The sequence below is a fragment of the Triplophysa rosa genome, linkage group LG9 (genome assembly GCF_024868665.1).
Source record: "Triplophysa rosa linkage group LG9, Trosa_1v2, whole genome shotgun sequence".
Lineage (NCBI taxonomy): Eukaryota > Metazoa > Chordata > Actinopteri > Cypriniformes > Nemacheilidae > Triplophysa > Triplophysa rosa.
The window spans coordinates 2,388,342-2,401,845 of record NC_079898.1 but is presented as its reverse complement, the minus strand read 5'-3'; the positions used below and the strand labels follow the sequence as shown (position 1 = coordinate 2,401,845).

Here is a 13,504-nt window from a genome sequence, read left to right as displayed (position 1 = left end):
ACAAAACATATAATCCCAGACTCATGCAATCAGGCAAGCTGTTAAAAAAGGAGTTGTCTGAAGAACTGCTCCTTCTTTAAGAGCTTACAAATAATGGAGACAAAATGTAATGCAATTGAGGGGGGGGGAGGTTGCTATTGAAAAATCTGCATCTCTACATGTGGTATATATAATCAATGACATGTAGCCATCAAGAAATGTGGAATATTTCTATCAAGCAGAATCTGAAAGTCAACGATTAATAATGATTAATTAATTCAATGTAAAAGTTCAGTCTACTTTTGAAATCATCTGCCATTGTGTAAGTTGTAAATATGGTTATTTGTGTGCCTGTAACTTTTCATATAAGGAACATGGTAAAATGATCACTTTATTCTGACACTAGCAAGAATTAAGGGAAACGTGCCTCTCTGGTATAAGGCTCATACTGTAGGTTAGAAAGAATAATGTTGACTGTATATACGCATGGGCTCAAAACAAGATTTTTTTCTCGAGAGTGCTTTATGGCAAAGAGAAAAAAACAACACCTCGACTTGATTGGAAAGGAGCAGAAGAGTGAAAGTTCAAACCAGGCAGCTAAAGGAAGGCCTTCAAACAGATCTTGGCGTTACAATAAGAGACAGCCTCAAGTTTTTCCACTATGCCTAATTACTTATTAATTCAATTAAAAACACACCTTTTTAGGTCAAACTTTCACATAAGGCATCTTAATCCTCGTATTACACTCATATGAGATTAACGATCAATGATTATCTTTGCATGAAATAAAATGACTATCTGGTTTATCTGGCTTATGTAAAGCAATGCAAATGGTGTCTGGCGGACAAACCTTTAGAGCCATCAGCTTTGATGCTTTCCTCTCTTGCATACGTGTCCAGGAATTCAGAAAAGGCCCCTTTGCTGGCTCGAAGGCTGTTGTAGGACCCTACTTCAGAAACAACCCCATCCACCAACACAACGATTGCATCCACATACGGCAAGAAGCTAATTCCATGTGTAACCAAGATACGGGTCTACAAAGAAAAAATCAAACTGATCAAAGCGCTTAACCTAAATGTAACGTAACATTATTGCAGTTTGGCGAACACATGCAGTGCTCGAATTGAATCATTTCTTATAGGAGATTTATTTTTTGGGTGGGACTCAAAACATTAAAACTCATTTTATAATAGTTTTTAACAGAAAATATGTAAAACCATTCTTATTTTTTTATCGGAATGTCTATTTACACTTTGAGTGTCTATTTACACTAATGTCTATTTATACAACCTTGTTGGTCAAGGCTATTTACACAAACTCCACCCACCAGTATCTGATTGGAATAGAGAAAATGTATGAAGTTGTCACACCATGGTACTGGATAAATAAAGTAAAAAACAAGAGAGAGAGAGAGAGAGAGAGAGAGAGAGAGAGAGAGAGAGAGAGAGAATTACCCCCCAAAAAATAAGTATAAAACTTTCTGTTTCTGAGTCTAAGTGAGGACTTATAGCATTCATTTTTTGCCCAAGCTACCTTTAGAGAGACGCTAAACACGCAGTAAACAAATTTACAGGGTAAGAACAATAAATACACACACAATCTGATATCCTTGACTCTGAAACCTTTATTTAAAAACAACCCGCAATGTACCGCATAATTAACTAATTGTTACAATAATGTACCGCTACAGTAGGCTACATATCAGTAGGTAAAGGGGGACAATATGCAAAGTTTGGGGAATAAAGGGGTAAGGGGTAATTTAAAAAATATATATTTATACTGTAAATATTTTAATATTACATGGTATGCATGACCTACAGTATGCTAGACAACAATGGGAGAAAGTTAGCTTAAGCACGCGTTCCATATAGGTCTGGGCTATCTGTCAGCAAATTTTGACTAGGATACATTTTTATTTGATTGATTTTAGGATTTTTGGTCACAAAAAATCATGTTAATTATTCATTATTAATTTTGATAAGTTTTAATGTGTGAAATATTTGAAATCAACGTTGACCTTTGAAACTGTTGAAGTAACACCGAGCTCGTCTGGTTTGGGGGACCTGCTCTGCACGAGATGCCTAATTTAGGTGAGCTGACCCCCTTCTGTAGACCAGAAGTCAGAAATTTATGGGTATTGGTGGATAATGACTTAAAGTTTGAAAAAAGTTTGAAAAACAGACAAATTCAGTTGTGAGGTCAGCATTTTTTGATCTGAGATTACTGGCTAAGGTCAAATCATTTCTATCTCCATCAGATCTGGAGAAGTTGATCCATGCTTTTGTGCTCTCCTGACTTAGACCACTGTAATTCGTTGTACGAAAAGCACTAAACAGGTTGCAATTAGTTCAAAATGTTGCAGCTAGACTTTTAACAGGGACCCAAAAATATAATCATATCTCCCCTATTTTGACTTCCTAGGGCTGGTTGCCAGTCCAAGATAGAATTGACTTTAAACTTTTGGTTTAAGTCTACAAAGGATCAAACAGACTTGCCCCCTCCTATTTAGCTGACCTCCTCCAGGTATATAAGCCACCGAGCCATCTCTAAGATCCTCAGACTTAAGAATACTATGCATTCCAAGGACTAAATATAAGCCTTTGCAGTGGCAGCGCCCAAGAAATGGAATAGCCTATACCACTCCATATTAGACATGCTCCTACCCTAACATCCTTTAAGAGTCGTCTGAAGATGTATCTCCTCTGAACTGCCTCTGCGAATGTAGAGGGTTGAGATTGTGTGTCTGTTTATTTTAATGTGATTTTTTTATGTTTTATTGTGTAGTGTATTGTATAGCACCTTGGTACAATGTTCCGTTGTTTAAAGAGTGCTTTATAAATAAATAAAATAAAATAAACTAAGTGTCCCGGAATGAAAAAGTTTAAGAACCCCAGCTGTATGCCCTGGAAGGTCATGGATTGGGTTCAATTAACTTTAAAGGGGTGCTGCAACGGTGTGTCATGCATTCTGACTTCTTTACAATGTTAAATGTGCTGTCTTCTCATGCTTAACATGGTCAACTTGTCAAAAAACGAGTTGGGCATATTACGTAGTATTTCTGTGTTCGATACACTCCCCCAGCGATCGTACAGGTTTCGTAAAGTTTTTTTCGAACATATAAAACTGTTTCGTAACAATATTTCTTAGTCCCTTATTGGACAATTCTCCCGGAAAAGCACGTGGCACGAAGGAGGGCAGGAGAAGGAGCATGCGCAGACGTCACTTTCACTTGTGTGCAGGAGAGAGAGAGAGAGAGAGAAGTTCATGTGTTTGTTTGTTCACAGCATTTGGGTGATGAATGTTATATAAACGGTGGATATAACGCTGGATTTGGAGATGGTTTGAAACTGATATATAGAGCCATCCCAGCGCTAAAAAATGCCGGACATGTACCGAATGCGGTGAGTGAAACTGATGTCTGTGTTTTGTTGGCAATATGCTTTAGTTCAGCCTACTCCTCCCCCCCCGCATGCGCCGTATGATTTCGGAAATACTCATACAGCTATGTCTATCTTTTATAAATGTGATCAAACTAAATACTCTTCGAAGATACGAAGTACTCAAGATTAATATGAGATTGGCTGAAACCGTGTGTGTTAAGGCCGCTTTAAAACACATTAAAACTCAGTCAGTTCTTTTCCAAGGTTTCATTGTTTGGCATACGAAATTAAAGAAATGCGCAAAAACAGGCGAAACATGAAGCATAATTTTATTCAGCAGGTGTTCTTGTAAACAGACTGAGCCAGGGACCAACTTTTACTTTATCATGCAAATGTGTTTGTTCTACCTCAATTTAAACGATGTAAACAGGACAACCAGCCTACCAACTGGAGTGTTTTTATGTTCTTTATGTTGTTATGGACTGACCGCTTTATTTAGCGAGTTTTCCCGTTCTACTTGAGGTAAAATGCTTAGCATCATAATTAAAATAAAAAGCTAGGGTTACGTGTAAACTTTTATTTAATTGAAATCAAAGTTTATTGTTTTTTTTTTTTTTTTACACATTTTAATTTCATTTTAGTATTTAAAATATTACATTTAATTTAAATAAACTCAAATTTAATAGAATTTGACGAATAAAATTAAACTTGGGAAAATATAATGTTACCATTTATTTAAAAAACTCCAACACCTTGTTTGTCATTTCTGTGTCTGCTACTGGCATAAAGAAAACGCATTCAACACGGAGCAGTGAAGCACGGAGCAGTGTTGCTGGTGGACCGATGAAAACAGGAAGTTTCTGTACGGCTGTGGAGAAATCGTTTTTTTTAAATAAAGAGGATAACACTGCATTAAGAAATCGAACTGTAAGTGAGGCACCGAGGATCAGCAAGCTAAATAAGGACATCAGAATCAAAACTCTTCTTTAAAAACACTACCAGCCAACAGGTTAGCTACAATACACACAGTTAATGATGCCATCGTAATTGACATGTAAAATTATTTTACTGAAGTCAAATAAAGGAGTAGCCCCTTAAAATAATGTATTTTTATTTGTTTTCTGTATATTGCAGAACAGCAAGAGCTATCAGATTTTATCAACTCCTCAGCATCAAAAACCTCAGTGGAAAAGAACAGCAAAAGGAAGAAGCCAAGCAATAAAAAAGCAAGGAAAATACAAACGTGCTACTTTGTTGTCATCAATGTTATATAAAATTATATAACGATTAGTTCCAGTCCTTGATTCATTAAAAAACACAGAATGATCCTTGGGTGCAGCAGTCATAGCTGTTTCTGTTCACAGTCGGCCAGCGAAGGGCAGGCTTAGTAATTTACTTCATGAATTTACATGAATTTGATGAAATTTACTTCATCAATTGATCCAAATTTTGTCTAATATTTTTATTGTGTGATATTTTTATAAAAGCAATAAGATGCTTGAGGGTTGTGCTGTACCATGAATTAGACAGGATTTAAGGGGTTGCAAGCAGTTATTTTTAGCACCCTTAAGCCATGACTTAATCACAATAGCTACTGTACCTTCTTGCTTAACACTATTGAACATTTCATTTAAATAAAGTATAGTAAATGTGTTATAAGTTATAATGTAAATAAATAGTTTTTACAATAAATGCTGCAGAGTGAAGGATATAGATTTGTGTATATTTATTGTACATTGTACCCTGTAAATACATAGAAAAAGGGGGGTAAAAAATCTGACTTCATTTTACAGCCCGCAGATGTTATACTTAACCTGTAACTACATAGAACAAGGAGGTAACAATCACCACTACAATTTACAGCCCGCAGGAGTTACACTTACCCTGTAACTACACAGAAAAAGGGGCTATTTGCCCATTAATTACAGAGAAAAGTACCCATATTTAAAAATTACACAGTATATTTGCACTGACATACAAGTGTCTCATTATCTATTTATTATTTACATATCCTGAGAACAGCTGAAAAGAAGTGATTGTGAAGTTGGGCAATGGGTGTGTGTGATGGGGGTTTGGTCTAATACACTTTAATAAGGTAAGTATAGCCTACATTGGAAATTCTAAATAAAATCATTTCTTTTTGCTAAACATTCAGTTGTTCATAAATTTCCATCATATATTCTGTAATAACAGAATATGCATCCCGTGCTTAAAAAAACCTTGGCCTATAATTCCTATTTATTATTACAAAAAGGTAGGCATTTTCCCCCAAAAAGTAAGGTTGTTTAGCTTAGCAGGTCAAGTAGCCAATACCAAGTAATATTAGAATATGTGCTCCTACAGTAGTTTTGCAAAAGTCATTATGAATGATTTGTAATTATCCAGGGTTTTGCCACTTATTTGCACTTTTTTGTTGTTGTGGAGGAGGAATAAAGGACGGTATTTCTCGCGTGATATTCTCATCGCACTTAGAATGCGCTTTACACGATGCCTCTTATGCATGCGCTGGTGACAGTTGGTCGGAGGCCAAAGTACTGGTGTTTTTTAATGTTTCGCTTCATACATTAATGAATCCATCAGGTTTGTATGGATTACTGACGTTATGTGCTGTTTGATCCTTCAACTTTTAGGAACCATGAACTTCTGCATTCTACAGTATTTTTACTAAAATAATTGCTTGTGGTTATGTGGGGGGGAAAGAAAGAAAAAACTTGTAGCCTAAACATCTCCTATGGCAATTGCTGTTAATCTGTTTTGAAATAAGGGAGGAGGAAGCATCCAATAAATAAACATTATTGCAAATGTATAATTTAAATAAAGGTGTCAGAGTCAAGGATATCAGATTGTGTGTATATTTATTGTTCTTACCCTGTAACTTCGTGGAACAAAAGGGTAACAGTCCCCACTTATATCTGGTTGCTACCCCTTTATTACCCAAACTTAAAATAGTGTTCCCTTATACCTACACGTATAGGTAAACTATAATTACCCAAACTTACACCGTAATGTAGGTTTAATTATGCAGTTCTTTGTGGATTGTACATGGTTGCTACCCCTTTTTTACCCAAACTAATATTTTATTCCCTTATACCTACACTATAGTTACCAAAACTTACACCGTAAATTCAGTTTACTTACATTTAATTCCTTACCTTATTTTTGAGCAGTCCTCTTGGTCCAATCACCCTCTCAAACAAATGTTTTCCCACATGTGAGTCTACAGCAGACAGCGGGTCATCAAGCAGGTAGACATCTGCGCAGCTATAAGCCGCCCTGGCCAGACTCACTCTCTGTTTCTGTCCCCCGCTCAGATTGATACCCTGTGGCACAGCATGTGATAAAATGAAACATTGCTATAGCAATCAGTTCTTTTCATTGGTTCATTTTTAGATAATTTTTGAGTCACTGGTTATGTTTTCTGCTCGCTCCCATGCCCTCCTCATCCTCGCTGTACGCTTCCAAAGCGCTTGCTTGATATGGCTGTTAGATTTCGTCCCCCTCATTACAATGTCTTCAATGACACATTGGCTTAAACAAGAAGCCATTTTTGTTCATCACAATTCATTCTTTTAACATGCTTTACCTTTTCTCCAATCTCAGTCTGATCTCCACCTGGCAGGAGATCCAGGTCTGGTCGCAGGGCGCATGCATCCACCACGGACTGGTACTGTTTGTCATCCAGCTCCGATCCAAACAGAATGTTGTCTTTTAGAGTCGCATTCTGTATCCACGCCTGCTGTGGCACATACGCTACAGATCCCTGAGCAAGCACATGTTTACAAGACATCAGCAAATTTACTTAAGTAACTTCACAGCAAATACAGTACAAGGTTTGTTGGATTACTTTGAGATTAATGTGACCCTTGACTTTGTTCATCTCTCCCAGCAGAGCTGATATCAGCGACGTCTTGCCCGACCCCACAGCCCCGACCACCGCCACCAGATGTCCTTCATTAATGTCCAGAGATACACTGAAAGACAGACATATAGTCATATGCCTGAATAATCATAATGTTAAAAGCCTAGCACACACACCTGATGACAGGTAAATCTAAATGTAGAAGTAATGTGTGCAACTAGGAATAATTATATGCTAAATAAGAGTATCCAAAAGTGTTACTTGCTGTAGTAAAACTCACTTCTTCAGAACTGGATCTGTTCCTCTCTCCCAGGCAAACGTGCCTTCAGAAATACTCACTGCAGCACCTAATTCATGAAGATCTGATCACTGACTGAGATTTCATGAACTGAACTGCTTATGCACCTTAAGTTTGTTCCATGCAGTATGTTATACCATAAGGAAAAATCGTGATATTAACATGATATTTGAGCACTTTACAATGAAGTAGGTACATATAGCTATAGAAAAGTCTCAACAGTGCACTCTTTTCTTACTGTTTGTGTTGTCATGTGAAACAGCCATTGAGTCCAGATCATCACCACCAAGAAATTTCTCTAGCCTTTTTTTAGATACAGTAGTCTAAACACACAAATAAAGTAAAAAAGGGCTGTTTTTAAACCAGTTCAACAACTAATCCAACCCACTTATTGGCAGTGATTTAAAATATCTAGAACGCAGACAAAAATTATTTTCATTTACAGACAACCCAAACACAGAAGTTTCGTGTAACAAAGTCCTTTCTGTAAAGCCTACACATTTTGCTGTTTGTGTTTGCAACACCTCCAGGTATAAAGTCTTATTTTATTCACCTTTGTTCTGAGGAGCCTGAGACCTCTCACGACTGCTGCAGTGGGCAGCACGTGTTGTGGCAAGAAGGACACAACGTCTCGTTCCCTCCATCAGGGAACGGAGGTTACATCCGTAACAAAGACGTTCCCTTTCTGTCGGTCTCTCGACGGTGTGTTGAGCCGACAGATGGGGTTCCTATGGAAAACGCCACAACACTGTGCCCTGTCTCAATCTCTAGTGAAGCGATGGTGACTGGCCTGGGCGTGTCAGCCGTGAGCACTACCGCGAAATTGTAACCTAGTGGGTAGGTAGGGGGTCCCAGAGCTTTTCTTGAAAGGTGGGAAGTCCCTTGCCTTTGGCCTCACAAGCGGCGGCCTTGTTTCTCTAACATCGAGAAGCCACCCGGTACCGTAAGGCCACTGGGTAAGCGCTACTTCCTCAAGCGGGGGATGCGCTACAGAGACCACTTCCTACCGGAGGGAGGAGTTTAGTGGAGATACCAACATGGTCTCACCGTTAGGGGAGAACTCATGGGAGGAAAGTGTGGACTGAAGGAGTTAACCGCAAGGTGGAGGTCCACCTAGGGAAGGTCATGGGTTACCAAGGTGGGAACCAATCATGAGGATACATCAGAAGGAACCGCCCTGCTGGGGGGTTACAACGTCCGGTAGCACTAGGTCCGGTTAGAGCTATGTTGTGGATAACTCAGTTGGTACTTGGCCTAAGGGGCAGGGCTGCTCTGCCCAGCCCGCCCGCAGGAGGTGCATGCTTAGTGATGGATGGAGTGCCTGTTCTTCACCCAGTGGGGGAAGAAGGGAGGCTAGTTTAGTACGCCGACCCCCCTAGAAGAAAGGGGGGGAAAGTACTGTCATAGGCGTAAACCCTACCGGCTGCCGGTCTTGCCTGATGCCCTGCAAGACTCGAGCTGATACCGGTTTTACGCGGAGGCTGTAGGACCTCGCGAAGGTGATGGGTGTAGCCCAACCCGCAGCTCTGCAGATGTCTGCCAGAGAGGTGCCTCGAGCCAGTGCCCACGAGGAGGCTATACTCCGTGTGGAGAGAGCTCTCACCCTGTGGGCGCGGGCGATCTTAGGACAGGTACGCTGTAGTGATGGCGTCCATGATCCAGTGCGCCAATTTCTGTTTGAGACAGCCCTCCCTGATGATCTCCAAAACAGAAAAGAGCTGCTCAGAGCTCCTGCGGCTCTGCGTGCGGTCCAAGCAGAGGCGCAATGCACGTACTGGACACAACGTGGATGGGGTTGGGTCTTCCTCCCCAGTGGGGAGCACCTGTAAGTTCACCACCTGGTGTCTAGGGGGAGTGGTGGGAACTTTGGGCACGTAGCCGGGCCAGTGTCTCAGGATAGCGTGAGAATCACCGGGCCCGAGTTCTAGGCAATCTGTGGACACGGAGAATGCTTGTAGGTCCGCTACCCTCTTGAGTGCCATCTGGAGAGCCGTCTTCATCGTGAGGTGAGAAAGAGCGGCATCTCCGAGGGGCTCCAGGACCGCATCAAGGTCGCAAGAGGGTACGGAGCGCAGGTGAGGCGGTAGCCTTCCCGCACCCCTTAGGAACCAAATGATCAGGTTGTGCTGTTCTAGAGACTTACCAGCAACTGGGTCGTGATGAGGGGCAATAGCGGCTACATACACGTTCAGTGTGGAAGGGGTGAGATTACTCTCGAGTCTCTGGAAGGACAGCACGTTCCCGATCGAGCAACTCTGCGGGTCTTCTCTTCGAGAAGAGCACCAGGATGAGAAGAGGCACCACTTACAGGCGTAGCCAGGGCCCTAGCCTGAGTGATGGTCTTAACCGCCGCAGGGGGTAGGCCACTCAGGATATCCTCGTCCCGTCCAGGGGCCAGACATGGAGGTTCCAGAGGTCTGGCCTGGGATGCCATAACGTGCCCTTCCCCTGGGAAAGCAGGTCCTTCATCAGGGGAATCGGCCAGGGGGAGCTGTCGTCAAGAGCATTAGCTCAGAGAACCAAGTCCGGTTGGGCCAGTATGGCGCAACTAGTACACTTGATGCTCCTCTTCCCTGACCTTGCACAGGGTCTGTGCAATGAGGCTCACTGGGGGGAGGGCGTACTTCCGCTTGTCCCATGGCCAGCTGTGCGCTAGAATATCCGTGCCGAGGGGGGCCTCGGACGGGCGTACCCTAGCGGGCAATGGGTGGTGTCCAAGGAGGCGAACAGGTCTACCTGAGCCCGCCCGAACTGTGCTCAATGAGCTGGACTGCGCGGGGGTGGAGTCGCCACTCTCCGTGAGGCGTCAACTGACGAGAGAGCGCATCGGCTGTCTGGTTCAGGTCACCTGGGATATGTGTGGCTCGCAGTGATCTGCTCACCTGCGGACTCCACAGGAGGAGGCGTCGGGCTAGTCGTGTTAGCTGCCGTGAGCGAACGCCACCCTGGCGGTTTATAAACACTACGGAAGTTGTGCTGTACGACCGGACCAGCACGTGCTTGTCCTGCACGAGAGGTTGTAGCCCCTTCAGTGCAAGTAGCACATCCAATAACTCTAGGCAGTTGATATGCCTGCGCAGGCGGGGGCCCGTCCATCGCCCCGACACTGCGTGCCCATTGCACACGGCACCTCAACCCTGCAGGGAGGCGTCTGTCGTCACCACGACGCGCCTTGTGACCTGTCTGAGAGGGAGCCCCGTCCGTAGAAAGGTCATTGAAGACCAAGGGGTTAGGGTGCGTCGGCAGAGAGGTGTAATCACCATCCGCCTGCTGCCGGTGTGCCACGCTCTCCAGGGAACTCGACTCTGTAGCCAGTGTTGGAGCGGTCTCTTGTGCATCAACCCGAGGGGTATCACCACCGCCGAGGATGCCATGTGCCCAGGAGCCTCTGAATTTGTTTCAGGGGGACCGCTGACTGCTTGAAATATTCCAGGCAGTTCAACATTGACTGAGCGCGCTCTGTAGTCAGTCGCGCTGTAATGGAGACAGAGTTCCATACCAAGAAAGAGGATGCTCTGCACAGGGGAGAGCTTGCTCTTTTCTCGGTTGACCTGTGGCCCCAATCGATCTAGGTGCTGAAGCACTAGGTCCCTGTGTGTACATAACAGATCTCGCGAGTGTGTCAAATGAGCCAGTCGTCGAGATAGTTTATTACCCGCACACCTCTCTCCCTGAGGGGAGTGAGGGCGGCTTCCACGATCTTCGTGAAGACTCATGGGGACAGGGACAGACCGAAAGGGAGGACTCTGTAGTAGCGAACCGTAGGAACGGGCAATGACGAGGAAGAATCGAGACATGAAAGTAAGCGTCCTTCAGGTCGATTGCCATGAACCAATCTTCACATCTGATAGATGCCAGGATGCGCTTCTGCGTGAGCATCCTGAACGGCAGCTTGAGTAAGTGCCTGTTCAGGGTACGCAGATCTAGCAACCCCCCTTTTTGGGGATGATGAAGTATGGGCTGTTGAACAGCCCGTTGAACATCTCGGCTAGAGGGACGAGCACGATCGCTTCCTCTCCAGAGGGGTGGCGACCTCGGCCCGAAGCACGGGAGCATCCTTGCCTCTGACTGAGGTTTGAGAGGATGCCCCGATACTTGGGCGGGCGTCTGGGGAGTTGGACCGCGTAGCCGAGACGGATTGTATCCCGTAGTCACCGTGACGGTTCGGGAAGCCTTGTCAGGCTCCCAGGGACCGATCCAGGGAGGCTAAGGGTATGTTCTGCTTCATCGACCTCCCGGGGGGTGGTTCGATGGCCGGCAGTGCGGATCCCTCGCCGTGGGGGGGGGGGGCCCGGAGAGGAGATTGGCTCTGCTGTTTTACCTGCCTGGCGATGATGTAGCACAACGCACCATCGATTGAGAGTGCTTAGGCTGATGATTATCCTTGACATTGGGTCTCGCCGTGACGCAATGTCGAGTTGCCGAACACCGTCGTGTAGAGGGTGAGAGCGGCTGTGATAATACCCAGACGATGATGTAGCACAAAGCACCGTCGATTGAGAGTGCTTAGGCTGCTGATTATCCTCGACATTGGGTCTTGCCGTGACGCAATGTCGAGTTGCCGAACACCGTCGTGTAGAGGGTGAGAGCAGCTGTGATAAACACCCAGAGAGAGAGAAAAACTCTTAGAAGTGGGCTGTTGGGACGGGGCAGGAACTGTCCCGGATCGACCAACCAGCGATGGAATGGCTTGGGTCGGGCCCGAAGGTATTCTCGATCTCCCTGTGGGTCTTCCCATGAGGGCTGCTTTGGCTTCCGCCACGACTGCTGACAGGGTGGTGGTCTCCTCTTCGATGTCTTCTTCTGGGGGGCTGCCTGCGTGGGGGGCACCAAAACCGGAAGGCGTCGAAGAGGACCAGGGCCCGCAGTACGGGCAGGACTTATCCACAAGGGCTGCCCCAGCGTACTGGAAGCAGACCTCGCATCCGTCCCCCTCCTCGATGAGTGTGTTGCACCAACGAGAACAGCGGGACATGCCACGCTGGAGAAATGTGACCCTGGACAACAAAACCAGTCTTATGGGTCAATTTTTCAAAATTGAGATTTTTACATAATCTGAAAGAAATCTCTATTGATGTATGAGTTGTTAGAATAGGACAATATCTGGCTGAGATACAACCGTTTAAAACTCTGGAATCTGAGAGTGCAAAAAAATCAAAATATTGAGAAAATTGCCTTTGAAGTTGTTAATCAGGGGCACTGTGGCAGACCATCCACTCACAAAAATAAAGTTTTTATATATTTAAGGTAGGAAATTTACAAAATATCTTCATGGAACATGATCTTTACTTAATATCCTAATGATTTTTGGCATAAAAGAAAAATCGATAATTTTGACCCACACAATGTATTTTTGTCTTTTACTAAAAATTTTCCTGTGCTACTTAAGACTGGTTTTGTGATCCAGGGTCACAAATTTGCTCTTTTAGAGAAAAAAACTCGAACACTTCTGGAACCGCCGAGATGCCCAGGGGAAGTCGCCGCAGGAAGGGACAGTCCGCTGCACCACGTCGTAGAATCCGGCAGTCTTGTAGTTGCTATCTTGTAGCGAGTCTGTTGATCATGAGCGAAGGCTCCGAAGAACAAAAGGTGAATGAATGAGGCACGCCGTCTCCCTTTTATACCCGTATATCCGGGGGCGGAGTCCGGCATGCAAATTTCATTCGCCAATTTTATTGGCCTTTTCTAAGAAGTCGGAAGCGATTTGGTTCTCAGGGACGAACCCCATCTGTCGGCTCGACACAACGTCGAGAGACCGACAGAAAGGGAACATAAAATACTGGTTTTATGAGAGAGAAAAAACTTAATGTGTATTTACAGTACCTGGACCATGATAGAAATCAGCTGTGGAAGCATGACCAGCGGAAAGCGCAGGATATTAAAAAGTGATATAGAGGTAAAAGCTTTCTCTGCATCCAAGATGTTGTCAGAACTCACAGACACAAATACAGCAAAGGTCGCCAGAGAGACCTACACACAGTCAGATAG

The 13,504-nt window shown here is 44.0% G+C and overlaps 1 protein-coding gene across 3 annotated transcripts in view; it reads right to left on the bottom strand.

Moving 5' to 3' along the window:
• abcc2 (ATP-binding cassette, sub-family C (CFTR/MRP), member 2) overlaps positions 1 to 13,504 on the bottom strand; it is a 113,073-nt gene that overhangs the window by 26,016 nt on the left and 73,553 nt on the right. For all 3 annotated transcript variants that reach the window (XM_057342726.1, XM_057342727.1, XM_057342728.1), the window contains 7 exons: positions 13,340 to 13,486; positions 7,755 to 7,839; positions 7,499 to 7,565; positions 7,204 to 7,330; positions 6,943 to 7,119; positions 6,512 to 6,679; positions 830 to 1,013 (listed from right to left, as the gene is read on the bottom strand). In XM_057342726.1, the coding sequence (XP_057198709.1) occupies positions 830 to 1,013; positions 6,512 to 6,679; positions 6,943 to 7,119; positions 7,204 to 7,330; positions 7,499 to 7,565; positions 7,755 to 7,839; positions 13,340 to 13,486 (955 nt within the window). The remainder of the gene's footprint in view (positions 1 to 829; positions 1,014 to 6,511; positions 6,680 to 6,942; positions 7,120 to 7,203; positions 7,331 to 7,498; positions 7,566 to 7,754; positions 7,840 to 13,339; positions 13,487 to 13,504) is intronic.